At 27.0% G+C, this 16,923-nt stretch overlaps 4 protein-coding genes across 7 annotated transcripts in view; 1 reads left to right on the top strand and 3 right to left on the bottom strand.

The window, feature by feature from the left end:
- Positions 1-1,394: 1,394 nt before the first annotated feature.
- LOC112687560 (lysocardiolipin acyltransferase 1-like) lies at positions 1,395-9,200 on the bottom strand. 3 transcript variants are annotated; one of them, XM_025560307.1, is made up of 8 exons: positions 8,443-9,180; positions 6,249-6,453; positions 6,014-6,169; positions 5,796-5,952; positions 5,128-5,242; positions 4,840-5,054; positions 4,543-4,776; positions 4,361-4,472 (listed from the first exon to the last, which is right to left on the bottom strand). In XM_025560307.1, exons 2-8 carry the CDS (start codon positions 6,437-6,439, stop codon positions 4,407-4,409), a joined length of 1,134 nt encoding a protein of 377 aa, XP_025416092.1. In that variant the 5' UTR covers positions 6,440-6,453; positions 8,443-9,180; the 3' UTR covers positions 4,361-4,406. The 3 variants fall into 3 exon arrangements, with proteins under 3 accessions (XP_025416093.1, XP_025416094.1, XP_025416092.1); XM_025560308.1 differs by lacking the exons at positions 4,361-4,472; positions 4,543-4,776; positions 4,840-5,054; ... (2 more) ...; positions 6,014-6,169; positions 6,249-6,453 and adding exons at positions 1,395-1,695; positions 1,765-1,972; positions 2,238-2,355; ... (1 more) ...; positions 2,890-3,207; positions 3,268-3,444 and having other exon boundaries at positions 8,443-9,200; XM_025560309.1 differs by lacking the exons at positions 4,361-4,472; positions 4,543-4,776; positions 4,840-5,054; ... (3 more) ...; positions 6,249-6,453; positions 8,443-9,180 and adding exons at positions 1,395-1,695; positions 1,765-1,972; positions 2,238-2,355; ... (2 more) ...; positions 3,268-3,444; positions 4,328-4,347.
- A 107-nt stretch (positions 9,201-9,307) lies between these two features.
- On the top strand, positions 9,308-11,727 carry LOC112687557 (programmed cell death protein 2-like). Of its 2 annotated transcripts, none has more exons than XM_025560303.1 (5): positions 9,308-9,777; positions 9,888-9,994; positions 10,072-10,360; positions 11,116-11,348; positions 11,419-11,727. In XM_025560303.1, the coding sequence occupies exons 1-5, from the start codon at positions 9,673-9,675 to the stop codon at positions 11,687-11,689; spliced, it is 1,005 nt and encodes a 334-aa protein (XP_025416088.1). In that variant the 5' UTR covers positions 9,308-9,672; the 3' UTR covers positions 11,690-11,727. The 2 variants fall into 2 exon arrangements, with proteins under 2 accessions (XP_025416088.1, XP_025416086.1); XM_025560301.1 differs by having other exon boundaries at positions 9,310-9,777; positions 9,837-9,994.
- Positions 11,728-15,559: 3,832 nt separating this feature from the next.
- LOC112687561 lies at positions 15,560-16,871 on the bottom strand. Its single transcript, XM_025560310.1, has 4 exons — positions 16,451-16,871; positions 16,237-16,357; positions 16,007-16,175; positions 15,560-15,847 (listed from the first exon to the last, which is right to left on the bottom strand). Exons 1-3 carry the CDS (start codon positions 16,865-16,867, stop codon positions 16,036-16,038), a joined length of 678 nt encoding a protein of 225 aa, XP_025416095.1. The 5' UTR covers positions 16,868-16,871; the 3' UTR covers positions 15,560-15,847; positions 16,007-16,035.
- A 1-nt stretch (position 16,872) lies between these two features.
- The window catches only part of LOC112687569, a 4,612-nt gene continuing 4,561 nt past the window's right edge, over positions 16,873-16,923 (bottom strand). The window contains exon 6 of the mRNA XM_025560321.1: positions 16,873-16,882. Coding sequence (XP_025416106.1) covers positions 16,873-16,882 — 10 coding nt within the window. The remainder of the gene's footprint in view (positions 16,883-16,923) is intronic.

Here is a 16,923-nt window from a genome sequence, read left to right as displayed (position 1 = left end):
ACCTAAGCGATGATGATTTGGCATTAGTGACTGAATAATATACAACAGCTGAGGTAGAAATTATCATAAAAGCATGGCCATAGTGTTATCAACATCGGCCCATTCTAATTGAAAAACTCTATATTTATATTATCTAATGAACTACCTATAGATATCAGTTTTCTCTTCGTTTGTCAGTCATTAATAATCTGGGCTTCCTCGTTAAATTTAATTGCTGGGCATTTATCAGTTATATGTTGGATTGACTATTCTTCACCACTTGCCTAGAGAAGGGATTCAAGCATCCCATATTTATATAATATCTCATTGCATCTCCCTTGTCCGCATAGATGAACTTTCTGGCCACTGCTCTAGGGATATCAGACATATATAAATTGAACAATGTTGGTAATAGAATGGAACCTTGAGGCAGTCAGTTTTGTAGAATTATACACCTGCTGACCGACTTATTGAGATGTACCCTGAACTTCCTATTAGATAACATATTCTTTAATAGTGATGTTCTGCATTGAATTACATATACTAATTTACTGAGAAATCCTTTCTTCCAAATTGTATCGTGCGTGGATGATAGGTCTAGGTAAGTTGCTGCTGATTTTCCTTTTGGAAACCGTTTTCAGCAAATGTTGGAAGACTAAAAATCAGATCAGCACAGCTATATTCTATGTTTTCTGAAATCAGCTTATTTAATTGTTTTGTGAACCTAGTTCATATATAACTGTGCTCATAGTACTTTAAATGTAGTTAGTATTTTGATATTAGGTATAATTGTATAATATAAATTATAATACATTATAAAACACATATATGATATTGGTATCATGTTTGGCATGAACAAACACGCCATGTTTGGTAGGTAATATTTGCAACAATAACAAATTATACCTCAACAAAGATATTAAATATGAATATATGATACTACAGTACTGCACTTATATTTGAATTTAACATAAGTAATTGATATATTAATATTATGAATTATTCACTCAATACCATAATTACCGATTTAAATATATTTATCAGGATTTCACAAACGTTTTTATAAATAATAATTTTCCCTATTTGTTTAAATCGAATTAACTTTTGTAAATCATACAATCTGATATATTACTGTTTTATATGATTGTATAACTTCAATCTTGATTCCAGTTAAAAGCAACACTTTGCCCATAAAGGTAATACTTAATATTTAAATACAAATAGCATCTACATTGAAAAAGTAAATAAAATTATCATAATTTTGTTTGATTTTTATATTTTTACTATAGAAATGTCATCTAATAATAATTCACCAATTTTATTTGAATTCAAAATAGATTTTTTAATATGATTTTTAGATATATTAAACTAAAGAATACACTTCAAACTAAGACTTAAAATAAAACAAAAAATAAAGTTTGTAAATATTGTGAAACACTCCATGTAATACGATTAAAATGAATTAAGTATCTTAATAAAATGAATCCTTAAACTAACTCTCTGAATCATAGTTTTACAATAAATACTAATACATGTAATTAAAACCAATGAACACATTTATGTTTGTTTTTTATAATTTCTTAAATGATTATATAATTTTACTTCAAACATCTGAAACCCATCTTCCACAAATGAGAATCCAAAAAATACTATACAGCATAACAAACACCAGCATTGGAAGAGTAATGAAGTTACAATACAATAAATAAACATACACTAAATAAAAATAATTTCATCATTATTAAATTATTATACTCAAGAAGCTCAAATATAATAACTAATTACCTGAACTAAAGTCCAAAATATTAGAGCCAAATACAGAGCATTATGGATGGGCTCATCTATAACAATTTTATCAAGTGAAACTTGTGGACTGGATAAAAATGAAGAAGTGGCAGTGAAGTTTGCTAATCTTTTTTCTTTTCGCTTCCATATATCAATCAACCACAACTTTAAATCATCTTCGGTTGTGGGCAATTCTGATTCATCATACCTTTGAAAAATACAAATTATGTTAAACTCAAGAAAACTGAAAATCTGATCAGACTCTTGAAAGTTAAAATATAACTTGACATTGTTGTCCAATAGTAAGTTCAAGTAATATAGGCGATGGAGCCTGAGTTTATATTTTATAGTATACCCTTAATTATATAATAAAAATAATTATTGTGTAAGTATAAAACTGAAGATTCTTTACTTTAAGTATAAAATTCAACAATATAAAATAATTGGTTAATAGTAAATACTAAATTGTTTACCTTTCTATATGGAAATGCACATTTTTAGGAAATACACCACACAAAGCATCTATTTCATTTTGTGGTAATAAGTCTGGATAACCAATTGTCAAATCATATACGGCTCTTAATTGTTTATCTTCAAAAATTAAATTGATTTATACAATTAATTTATATAACTATTTTAAATAAGGTTTTACTTTTTCGCATAGTATCAACAAGAAATACAAAGCCTGTAGTTTTCGGATGGAGCACATATTTATAATTCAGAAGATTGTGTTTTTCAGCATACTTGTTACTTTTTTCAATATTTGATAGCGATAAATCTGTTCCTTCAGGAAACAAAAGAATCTATAAGAAATTATTGATGATTATTATTTAGATAATTATAATAATACAATTTAAAAAAATTGATTGCATTATACTAAGATTATAGTATTAAAATAAATTCATAATATATAATAATATTATAAATTACTACCTAATGATTTTTTTAATTTTTCCTTAGTTTTAAGAAAAATACTGGGTAAACAAAAAAATAATCAGTTAAAATATTGCAAAACTTTTAATTCAAATTTACTAGTGTAGATGAAAATAAAAACATTGTGATGATACCAACCAGTACATTCTTTGATTTGTTTAAAATTGTAGTAACATATACAGTAATTTTTACCTGATTAACATCTTTTACATCACTAAAGTATTTCAACTGTTTTTCCATTGATGATTGGTCATGGTCCCATCGACGCTGTATGTATAGAAATCCTGATAGTTGCATCACCCAACCAGCAAAAGGTATATGTCTAAGAGCTGACTTTAGCACCATTTTCAGCTTATGTGCTTGTGGTTTAGCACCATAAAATATACCGCCCCATAAAAAGTTCCAATCCAACCGATTACGATGATTCATTAATAATAATGCGCCATCAAGAGGATTGATGTGGTCTCCAGTCATTACAAAACGAGTGTTGAATAAGATGCGCATCAAGATCTAAAATTTTATTTTAGCAATATAATGAATTATGAATTATTCAAACAACTATTTACTCACAGTGGGATACATTTCCCACACTGAGAATATGATGCCGATAACAAAACGGAAAGTGCATGGACAAACAAACATCATAGGTATTGTTGGACAACATATGGTAAGAAATCCGCTGATAATACTTAGATACCACAATAAAAAGTATGCGAACCCTCTCCATTCCATTTTCAATATTTTTCACTGCAAATAAATTTAAAATTATAAGTTTAAATAAATAGATTAGTTTTATTTGACATTAGCATGCATGGAAAAATACCAAACTAGTTATAAAAAGCAGCTATAAGGTTTAGGGTTACGACGGACTAAAATTAACCAAATTAAAACATAAAAAGTCGGTAACATTCAGTTAGGTAATGTATATTTTCTAATTTTGTTTTAATTACATAATTAACAATGACATTCTTATTTTTTCTTTACAATTCAAAACATATTATGTAAAAAAAAAAAATATATTTTTAATCAATACACATGGATTGTATAAAATGTTCACATTTGAATTGTTTATTTGTAAAATTCAAACATATATATAATCTTAATATAATTTTAGAATAGAATATTTTTAACTTTTAATAGATTACACCAAGTATTTAAGAACCGTTTCTAAAATTAATAAAACCAAAATTATGAACGCCAATTAGTTTGTAGCATACAATTTATAAATATATAGTGGTATTCAAAAATGGTATTGTATGCATGGTTACATGTTAGAAGAAAAAAAACACACATATGTATATATATATATTTAAAGAGGTAACAAAGCAGTATAATAAAATTAATGTATCAAAACGATTACAACCACTGTTAAATTAATTTAGCTCAAATGTAAATATAATTAAAAAATTTGAATATTAATGGCTTGAATAAATACAACTAATAGTTCAATATAAATAAAATACCATGCTAACCAACAAAATGAAAGCCAATTTTTTTTAATTTTCAAATCATTGACATTTCAAATTTCTTGAAAATTTTATGAAACCATTTGAGTTTATAATTTACTGACATTTTACAATAAAATATCATTATTCCATTACACTAAAATATAAATATTAAATTAACTTACTTAAATTATAAAGGTTAAAAATTAAAAAAAAACCAGATTTGGCCATAAAAAAAAAAATCTAGGATAATGGTAATGAAAGTTACATTTTTTTGTATTTTAAATATTTCTTGAGAAGTTGATTTGCTTCAATATCAGTTTCCTTGTCCTAAAATTATTATTTTAATTATTTTAAGGGGTAAAATTTATAATAAACTTGTATTATGAATTATACTTGCCTCAGAGTCCTTAACTGGAAGCTGTAATGCTTTTTCCAACCACTCAACAGCAGTTTCATAATTATTTGTTGCTATATAACATTTAGCAAGATGCAGATGACAGTCTTTCAACTGAATTGGTGATTCACGTTCAAATTTTAAAAAATTTTCAATAGCTTCTTCTATAGTACCACTAGGAACTTCTCCATATAACCAACCGGCAATACGTCGGTCAAAAGATGACAATACAGCAACCTTAAAAAGTAAAGAACTTAACTATGATAATCTATTCAAATTTAAAAATATAATCAAATATACTTCATATTCAAGTTTTCCTTTTAAATAATATAAGGTTGGATCATGAGGATTGATTTTGATTGCTTCATTTATATGATTTTGGAAAACATAACCTCCTTCGATTTTTTCTTTAGTTGATCCTAACTGACCTCGAGCTCCACTGCATATAGCAAACCATTTATGTGCATTACAATTTCCTGGATACATTTCTAAAGCATGTGATGCCCATTTTAAACCTAAGAAATAAAAATAAAATAGAAATATGAACTATGTTGTACATTTAAAATATTAAAATTGTTTTTTTCTTACCTTCTTCAATAACCACTTTGCTCTTTTCCGAATTTTTTTTTGCAGCAGTATAATATTTTGATACAAACTGACATGATTTTGCTAACCTCCATAATACTTCAATATCATCGGTTCGCTGTAAAAATGATTATGGTTTAATGTGACATAATATTTATAGGCATTGATTAAGCATGTGATCTACCAGGTTCACTTAGATCTACTACTATATAGGTACTGAATAATATGTCTTTGTTGACTAAATACACAATGATTCTGTAATATAATGTTAATTGAAAAAACTGATTAGAGAAGTAAATGTATCCAGTTTTATAGCATACAGGTCACTACGTCTCAAAAATCTGTGCATTTATTTTTAACATTAACCGAGTCATGTATGAGCAAGAATGTAGTGTATTTTAAAATTATTAGCACCGGATTTTTATAAAATTATTAATTCTAAAAACTCTAGTTTGGAATTTCTTCAAAATTATATTTTTGAACCTACAATTATATTTATAATTTTATATTTATATAAACATCTGTATCTATATTTATAATTTTTATTTCAATAGTTATTCACTGATTTCTCAATTGATCACAAACTAAACCTTTAAGTACTCGGTAGATCACACTCTTCATCAATACCTATTTATATTAAGATAAACAAATATATATATATAAATACTAACTTCTTCATTAAGATTAACTAATATTTTATAAGCTTTTAATTTATCTTCATCAGAACCTTCAAATAATTCATCAACTTGATCAAAAATATCATCACTTAGCAAAGAAGGTTCAATGTTATGCTTGTCAACATTGGCTGTAGTTAGACCATCATCTGAGCTGTATAAAAAATTTTTTTTATAGTTTTTAAATAAATAAATAATAAAATTAAATAATATACTTTGCATTAAGCATGTTTGAATGCGATTCTTCATTTTCTGATGACATGTCGTGGAATTCGTCGTCAGTTCCTAAAGCTGTATATAAACTTGCTTCACTAGTAATACTTGTACTACTAGATAATGTTAATCTTTTGCTCGGGTTAATAACTTTTTTCCTAAAATTCAATTTTTATTAAAAATAATATACAGCAAACAAACAAATATTCAACAGATAATATATTATAAACATTTTACTTTAATGCTTTAAATTCTGACCGAAGATCAAGTATTGCAGTATTTAATTCATCAACTTCCTGTTTTAATAATAATTTTTCTTTTTTTTCTAGTAGTCGAGTAATAAAAACTACCCCAACTGAACCAACCGTAATTCCAATACCAACTGCAACAGCTATTACTCCCTTTAACCAATGCGGATCTGTTGACATTACATTTGGTGTTCCTACACAATACAATAATCAGACACAAGAAGCAAAAACACCCAATGTTTCTATCACCTCATTATGCAGTTGTATTTTTATGATTTGACTACAAATTTATACAATCATCATATTCATATTTATTTAGAAACAAATAGGTTTAATGAATATATTAATATTTTAAATTCACTTATATAACATTTTTTTTTTCAGTACATACTCAATTAAGTTAATTTTTATTTTATTACGCAATATTCAAAATCAATTTAACTTATGAGCTTTAAAAATTAAAATATTGCATAAAAGTAAATATTAACAGAACTAAAAAAACAATAATATATATTATAAATAAAATGTTAGAATAAGAAATAAATTATATCTATTTTTGATTATAATTTGATGGAAAATATAAAGAAATACATTTCATGTGTAATACCTAACATATTTAAATTTTATTATTTCAAGGTCAAGAATTAAAACAATAAATAGCAACATTTTACAAAGTAACAAGATTGATAAAATATAATTTTCCATAAGTACATGACATAATTTCAGACTTGCTAAAATGTAAATGAAAAAAAAAAGATAATACAGATTTAATAAATAATTATTTCATAATTTTATTGTTAAAATAATTTCCTAAATTATTTGATATGTAAACAAATAATATTTTTATCTCTCAAGATTAAAAATGTTTTAAGTTGTCATACATATTCAAAGAAAAATATTATGAAGTACTACACTGATACTATGTATCTTTATGTAACATTGAATAATTTAATTATTATGATGATAATTGACTTTACATTTATATTATATACTTAACAAAACTTTAAAACAAAACAATTAATATACAATATAATTATGATAAGCATTTTCCACATAAGTACATTTATAAATGTACTAATACAAAATAATAATTTTAGGTAGATTATTAATTAGTTTAATGTTTTTAAACTTGTTAATATAGTTAATATTGTCAAGTAATTTACATAATAGAACACTTATTAAGTAATTTAATATAATAGTTATTTAGTATTATAATTTATATAGTGTTTAAACCAGAGGTCGGCAACTGCCGGACCTTGTCAACTTTTATTTTCATACTTCTAATATTATAATTTTTAATATAAATTTATTGTGATAACCAAATAATTATTTTTATTTTTATACTGCTATTTTTAAAACATAAAAATTTGAAAGATATGGATAAAGATATGAATAAAGATATCAACACAAAAAATGTATAATTTATTAGATTAGTCAATAAATAAAATTTTATTTATACAATAGAGTATCTTATAATTATAATAAATATATCTTTTAAGAATTTAGAGGTTGTTGAATTTGATTTGCTAGGTAATATATTTATATAACTATTACAAGCATAAAGATAACCAATATTATGTAAAATAAAATATAATTTGATTTTGACCCAACTTTTAAAAACCTATATTAATTTTACTATACATAATACACCAAAACACGGAAAAACAATAATTTTAAACAAATAAGAAACACATAATAGTTTATCATGTATATTAACACAAGTACAAGCAATGGTATTAATAATTAATATAAAATTTATTAACATGTAATGACCCTGATCAATAAGTACTTGATAAAAAAAAAATGTCCGTCGTAACACTAGATGTCATTCTACATTATGTAACAAAAGCATGAGATAGGTTAAAGGTGAGAACATAGCAGTAACAGTAAATAATTTCAAAAATTAGAGAATCAATCCAAAAACCATTGAAAATAAAGAGAAAGAGATTTACATATTAATAGTCAGTTGAACTCAACAATCTAGTTTATACTCACAAAATGGGATTTAGACATTTAGAGGGTACAAAAAGTATACAAATAGGTATATATAAAAACACGAAAAATAATTTTATTTAACAGGTGTTTTAAATTCGTGCTGTTAATAAAAAAGTTCGATGGACATTACAATGTTATGTAGCAATCATAAAAAAGTTAATATTCAATTAACCAGTGAATTTACTTACCCTAACGTCCGTTTACTAATGTTCGCAGAGGTCAAATGACGTTAGCAGGGCACCGGAGCACTGGGGAAATTTCTTGAAAGATATTTCTACCGTTGTTCGATAGTTGCGATTTATGGAAATCATAAGACTGTTATAGAACTGTAGGTACACAAGTACGGGAAAAAATATTGAATGGGCATCGAATGACGGACCGAGCGCGGGGCGAAAAAAAAATTACATTCTGCCACAAGTTGGCAACGCGGTTTTCAACGACACATTATCTGTATCAAGTATTTGTTCGATAAACGATGATAAGAAAACGGTTTTGATGGCCCGCCTGCCGTGCTCAGCGCTAATATTGATGAGTTAACAATTACACAATGCGAATGCAAAGTGTAGTTTGTCAAATTACCTATTAATTTAATCACCTCACGGCTTACGTAACATTCGATGTCTCTACCGGTGACGTACTGAATCAGGCAGTCTCAGTTCAAACTGAGTTACGTGTGATTAAACTAGTGACGCTGATATTTAGGTCGGTTCTTGGCTCTAGATCTTTTGAATATTTTGGATAAAGCCGCTTCGTATGAAACCAAAGTTTGGCTGCCAAACCGTATTTTGCTTCATGACAAAATTTTAAACTAATATTAATATTTTTCTGATAAAAACCACTACCCCTCTTCCCATCGTTACATTAGAGGGACCGATATTTAGATATTGTAATATTTTTTAAATATTTTTCGTTCTACTAAATTTTTAGAATTTCTGTGTCAACTGTGTGATTTTTATTTACTTTTATTATTATTATTATTATTGCTGTTATATAAACAAATAACTATTTATTATATTTTCATTATTTGCTTAATTAAGTATTCATTTATTGGTTTGTTTTAATTTTATTAATTTTTCTTTATTATTTATTAAATGTATTAATTATACAATTTTCTCGTGAAATCTCAAAATATCGAATAAGTCATATGCATAAAGAAATAAGTATTGGCATGAACGGAAAGTCGTTTGCAGTGGCTTCATTGATTACTTAATTTAATTTCTTTAACAACCGTTGGCAAATATATTCATTTCTTGTCAATTTGACGTTGTTGTTTTTTTAAATACTTGAATTCATGATATGAATATTCTATTGGTAAAGACACAATTGCGTAATAATAATTGATAACATGAACTATTGATACTCGAATAGAAATTTGATAACATTTGGGAACATTTGAGAATTAGGATTGCAAATTAACTATGGCAAAGGCTTCTGAAAAAGTTCTATTGGGTTTTGTTGACGAACCTATTACTGAAAACTGTTTAAACGATGTGGACTTGATAAATAAAATTGGAGAATTGCCTGTGAGTAGTAACTGTTCAGTCATTATTTAAATTTTGTTATACATTAGTCATGTGTTTAGAATACCTCGAATCAAAATTTATTGCCAAAATGTCCCTTGTGCGATCGGCAGATACCATTACTCATGCAGATATATGCACCTCTTACAAACTCTATTTACCACAGGACATTATATATACATGCTTGCGTTAACCCTGGATGTTGGAACAAATCGCAAAGGTTAAATATAAATTAAAACAAAGAATATCATATTTCCAATATTAATGTACTTATCTATTATACAATTTATTTTATAGTTGGATATGTTTGAGACGACAATGGATTTCTGTGAATCATAGTGATGATAATCAACAGTTAACGACAACATTCATCGAATGGTGTGATAATGCTGATGACTGGGGCGTGGAACCTAATATTGAAGAAAATGGTAATGTTACTGTTAAAAGTCAAGCAATTGAAATTTGTGATATTGTAAGCGCGGAATTAGAAAATGCTGATGCCGATGAAAATGTAGTAGCTGAACATATTGAATTACCAAATACTGATGTTTTTCAGTTACTAGATAGTAAAAAAGAAATACCATCAGTAAGTGGTCCTATTTCATGAATTATTTATGTATATCTTTAATTGGTATTTTCTCAGCAAAAAGATTGAGAAACTTATTTTGGCTACAAAAATGTTGAGGACTCATGATTTTTATAATTTTGTCAACATTCATACACTTGTAAATATTTTTTTTAATTAAGCTCAATTTTTTTAATTAATCAATAATAAATTTGTATGAGAAACTTTTTATTATATTTTCAAGATTTTTTGTTAAACTACAATTATTTTGTTGACAATTTCAACAATATATGAATAGCTTAAAAAAATTATAAACATTTTACCATCTACAGTGATAATTAGTGATAAAAGCATTCAGTAAATATTTCAAGTATCTTTAATTTTTATTTTTTGAGTTATGATAAAAACAAAAATTAGATTTTATAAAAAACCATCATGTTCTAAATATTGTCTTTTTTTTTAAAACTTTTCATCAGTTTTTTACAATTATTAAAATAAATATTGAGGAATTCAAAAAATGTTCATCTCTGAAAGTACCAAGTAGAACTAATTTCTAATTTTTACTTTTCATTTAGTGATGATCATATTTTAAAATTTTCAATCAATTTTATAAAAATTATTTTTAATTATATTCATAGTTTCCTTATAGAAACTACTACTTTATAAATACATAAATTGATAGAATTACTTAATGGCCTGTTTTTAAATTATAGTTAATTTATTTTTTTATTTCTTAAAAAAATTGATTAATAATAAATGTATAATTATGTTTATAGGATCACCATAATTTGAATATATACTTTGAACCATATTATATATCAGTGGCTTATGAAGAACTATCAGATGTAGTAAAAGAACGTGCAATTAACTTATTAAACAATTATGAAAATAATCAAATGATTCTTGAAGAAAAAAATGAAGGTTATGAAAAAAGTTTGCCCGCACATGGTGATAAATATTTTGAAACGTTTGCTTCAACAATAAGAAAAAATCCTGGTCAAATATTACGGTAAGTATTGGGTAATATTATATATTTATTATTTTTACATTTTTAGAAATGATAAACTATTTTTATCCAGGTACTGTCGCTACAAAGGTAAACCATTATTTTTATATGAAGAAGATGAACCAAATAAATGTAAACACTGTCAAGGAAAATTGGTATTTGAGTTACAAATTCTTCCTTCTTTAATTACATATTTGAAACTTATATGTGGTAAAGATCATCATGGTAGTGGTCATTTAGAATTTGGAACAGCTTTAGTTTATACTTGTGAAAATAGTTGCTGGATTGGAGAAGATACTTTTAAGTATGAATGTATTTTAGTTCAAGAAGAAAAAGTATTTTAATTGTAATTTATTTGTTTATTAAAACACTAGTAATTATATTTCATATTTGTATCAATCTTATCATGACATCCTTCCAGTTAGTGAATATTTCCTTTTTAAAATCAAAGAATTGTAATACAGTGAAACCTATGTTAATGGATACCTTTTATTCGTGAAAATATATTTTTTATTATTTATGGTTCTGTTTTACGAATTAATTTAAAGCATTTTCATTTAAATATATTAATTTTATTTAATACTAGTGCATAGCTATGTATGTAACTAATAATTAAATTTATATTATTGTAGACACATCCCTGATTTATGAAAATACTTTAACCTAGCGTGACAATACGTCCCATTTAAAATGGGATTGTTCCTTTTTTTATCATTATGTCCTATTATCCCAACAAACTGAACGGGACGCTTTTTGTTCGGTTTTTAGATAGAGTCCCGTTTTAATCCCGTTACTTCCATAAAAATTGTAAACCGAGAGTAAAAGAAAAAAAAAATAATACATATCATATAGTATATATATGTTATGGCTAGTGTTAAGAGTATGGCAAGTTTAGCCACTACGTTTGGCTAGTGTCTTAATAACATTATCCATACAAATAATTAAACGGTTTATGTCATACAAAAGTTCTTTCATTTCTTCTCTTATTCAATAATATTTAATATCATAGATTATGGAATAATTTTAATAATAATAGAGTACAATTATTATTAAGAATTATTCAGTCAATGATAATATGTACCTATTTTTATTAGGAGTATATAGATTTACGGCCACCTTTCATGACAATGGTAAAGTAATTAGGTGAAGTAATTCATAGGTGACATGACTATTTTTACTCATTAGTCTGAAGACGGTTGAATAATTTTCCCGAGAACGGTGGGACCCCTATCAAAATTTAATACAGAGATAAATATTATGGTCTCATCTAAAAATTCTTTGAAATTTTTATTTTTATATTTTTTTAAATTCCATGAACTTTACATTAAAAAAACAGATCGCTTAAAAAAAATATTTTATTTGTGCAGTGTTTTTAGAACGTAGTTAAGTTCTAGGAATGTTATATGGGGGGGGGGGGGGGGTAAAAATATTCTAGGAAAATCATACTCCCATCAAGATATATTTCTAGTAAATTCTTACCGAGGGGGGAGGTAAAACTTTCCTAGGATAATCGTACCCACTGAAGAGGGTATAATTAACCTAGGATAATCTTACCGAAGCTAACGATAACCTAGGATAATTGTACCGGAGGTAAAATATGCCTAGGAAAATCTAACTACCCCTCCCCCCGGTAATATTTTCCGAGGGTATGATTTGTCTGTAACACCTGTTCCAAGTCCGATATACTTATCCTCGCTTCGGATTTTGCTGCTCCGAGAACAAGAAATCGTTAACGTGCATCGGAAATGAGTTCGATCGCAGGCTCGCTGGAAGGATTGAATTTTGCCACGGGAACGGACGCCAAACGAGTTATATATAATCCCATAAGAGATTTAACGAATTGTTATAGATAAGTAAAGAATATAATATAATTAAGTTACAATAGGGAAGCATGAAGTACTGCAGCAAACCAGTCAAATGTTGAAGACGTAAAGATCATAGGCGTGGGCCGCGGCCCCCCTTGCGGACTCTGACTTTTTCTTTAATAAATGTATATCTATATTATCTATACAAGACAGCGAACATTTTTACATTTTAAATAAATAAAGTAAAGCTAGTTTTAATCTAATAGAATAGAATTGATATCTGTGAATAAATGTAATAAAGTTATTAGTTATTAATCAGACTAATCAGAACTTGCATATAATATAAAAATTGAAGATGTAATTGATACATTCAAAAACCTTACTCTCGTAGACAGAAGGATGGAGTTGTAAATAGTATAATAATAGGTAAATAAGGATTTCTTAGATATAAATCGTGCAAGTTTAAATAGTATTTATTTTTATATTTGCATATTGAATTAAATAAATAATTTTTAAATTTAAAATAATTAATTATACTAGTAGTCTTTAGTACAAGAATTGTTGGTCTACTTTTTCAAGGGGCCCCCCCTGTGGACAAAGTTTGCGCATGCCTATGGTAAAGATAATATAATCACAGTCTTGACATGTTGAATTATGTTAAAACTTTTAAAATATCGGATATCGTATAAAATAGTACATCTTATTACGTAATCGACAATTTCAACTTTTTATTCTTAATACTTTCTGACTTTCTTTTATTCTACGGTTCATTTATAAGACTGTTGCAACATATTAAGGCGGACGACATAGACAACTAACTTATCATTAATAAATAAATGTATAAAAATTATACATTTATTAAAGACAATTATTGTCTTGTTCAAATTTAAACCTAGTGATTTTATAACGTATCCTTATAGTCTATAGCTCATGAACTTGAATAATATATTGACAGCACTAACTGATAATAGCCAAATAGAATATAAAATTGATAAGATTTTTCCTGTATCATCTGATAAATCTCCACTATTTATTTTTCCTGAAGAAAAATACTCATCATTATTTATACATTCTTTATACTACAATCAAATCTGGAGACATCTTATTTATTTTTATATGTATATTAAAAATATAAGCAATTTCTTATAGAATGTTTAAACACAGAGTATTAAATTTTATTTACAATTTAGAATGTATTTTGCATGTTTTGCAGAGAACGCCACTCGAGAGAAAAGCAAAAAAAAATTAGCTAAGCGGTGTAAAGCTAAGCGGTATAACCATGTAGTTGTTAAAATATAAGTAGTATAATAAAACTTCCTTAATTGAAACTACTTTAAATTGTACTTAATTTAATAAAATAATTACTTAAAAATATTTTTTATTTTGCTACTATTTTTAATTTTTAAGTAATATTATCAAAAGCAACAAAAATGTGTAGACATTTTTAATATTTTACATTAAATCAAAGTATTCACAATATAAAAACCGACCTTTGGGCGAATGGTAGCGCTACCTGCCCGAGACATCTGTAATGCCGAACTGCTGAGAAAATTTGCGACCGGAATGTGTACAAGCGGTATCACCTCATCTTCTCTAAATCTGTGTTTATTGCACATGAATTGAGATGTGGATAACGCTTATGTTGTTAAGAAAGTAATAAAATCGTTGATGCAATTTTAAGTTGATCGCATCGTTGTACGCTTGGGTTTATTTCCATTCATAAACCGATTTGATATTATTTTTTGAAATCAAAACTTTGACAGCAGATTAGAATATAGATATTACATTTTCTGCTCTGACATTGTATATAGGCTAGTCACAATTGATTTCCAGTGTAGCAATGTTCAATGAACTCATTTTGTTATAATCCTTGTATCTCACATGATTACACGGTATTTATTTCATAATCGAATGAATATATTTTTATTACTGACTCATTATACCGTATGGAAAGAATGAATAAGTTCTAACTGTTGGAATTCGGTTGCAAAGTTGTATCGTCAAACTTATTAGTATTGATTTTAAGAAAAATCTTAAAGTATGGTTATTAACCTAATGAAACTATAATAAGTTTGTTTCGGTGAAAAGTTTAAAATAAATTTTGGCTTATAATATCACAATGCAAAAATATGATGAAAGTTCATAATTCATAAAAAAAAATATGATGCGACGTGATGTGATAGCTCTGGTGCAAAACATACAAGACAGCATTGAATATATTTTACTGTGATATACTAGAAAATCGCAAAAATTATTATTTTATGCTTATAGCTTTGTCATAAATGGAGCACATAAAACCGAATATATTTATCATAATGATAATATTAATAACTTTAATGGATAATTTTTTAAGTTTGCATAATTTTGTTTTGAAATAATTTACAATGGTAAATAGTAGCTGTCATTTTAATAAATATTTTATTACAAATGATAAACAGAACGTAATTTAATTATGGTTTTTGCCATAGTACATAGTGTTATTTAATAATTGTTTATGTTTTGCCGTGATTAAATGATTAAAAGTAGATGTCGATAGAAAGTGAGATATTCTACTGAAGCTGGTTGATATATTGTGTTAAACGATGTTTTCAATTTGTATTGTTTCTGTCATCGGATCTTATTGTTATGCAGAGTGAAAACACACACAACCGATAAATATTTGAAATCTCGTTTAATCCGCTTGTATCACACTATAACCTATTATAAAATCGTATGCATTAGTACGTACAGATAAATTTAACATTTAATGTGTAAAAAAGAAACTTTAAATTTTGTGTTTTGACCGATAAAAGTATATCGTGGTGGATAATGAGCGATAAGTTTTCATTTACTCTATAATAATTTGTATAAACTCACTGTAGACATCTACTGCTTTGGTCGTACATTTAATTTTCCAGGACTGATTTTAAACGTGTCAAACACTCATAAGCCGCATCTTCTTGACTGTCGATTAACGATACACCGAAGCCAACGACTGTCAGAGCACCATGATTTACCGTAAGCTGAACACACGTAAAATCTTTTCCTGTAAGTACATAGGTAATTTAACGGTTTAGTTTTACACGATGGATGACTGGAAATCGTACTAATCATCTGCGGACGGGTTTCGTCAATTTCATAATGCAATATTAGCTCTTCTTCGTCTGCAATTCGTTGCAATAGATCGACATTTGAAGGGACCGTAAGCGTGCTTATGACTTTCATTGCCTGTGGTGGAATAAAAATTGTGCACATAAATCACGTGTTACAACGGTACGTGTATACGGCGGGTTGTGGTCGGATAAAACGAATAGCAATTACCTTTAATTCGCGCACACTCGAATTGTTTGATCGCCGAAATCGTTTGGCGAAATTGACGTCTACAGAGGCAATCATTGACTGTTGCTTTTTGTTAACAATAACCGATTCGTTTCCTGTTAATTTTACCTCGAGATCAATTGGGGTAGTCCTTGTAGTTGATAAGCAATTGATATTATGTTTGATATCTTCCTTTGATTCGTTGGTCAATTGTGGTGGTTGAACTTTGTTGGCATCAATACTTCTGTGACCAATGCTATCAATGGCAGTGGCCATAAATAGCTTGTCATCAATGCCAGCCGACGTGACAACACATGAACGGTCAATTACCCCGTTATCTATACACATGTTTTCAGTGGAATAGTTTTCTAACATTTTAATTTTTTCATACATCAATGTAGCGGCTTTTCGTTTAGCCATTTTTTTCAGTAGACCCTCGACTATTCAATTGGTACAAAGAGACATTACTATTTTTT

This window comes from Sipha flava, unplaced genomic scaffold, assembly GCF_003268045.1.
Source record: "Sipha flava isolate LNK unplaced genomic scaffold, YSA_version1 35_pilon_pilon, whole genome shotgun sequence".
NCBI classification, from domain to species: Eukaryota; Metazoa; Arthropoda; class Insecta; order Hemiptera; family Aphididae; genus Sipha; species Sipha flava.
The sequence above is the reverse complement of the archived record's forward strand: the minus strand, read 5'-3'. Positions and strand labels throughout refer to the sequence as shown.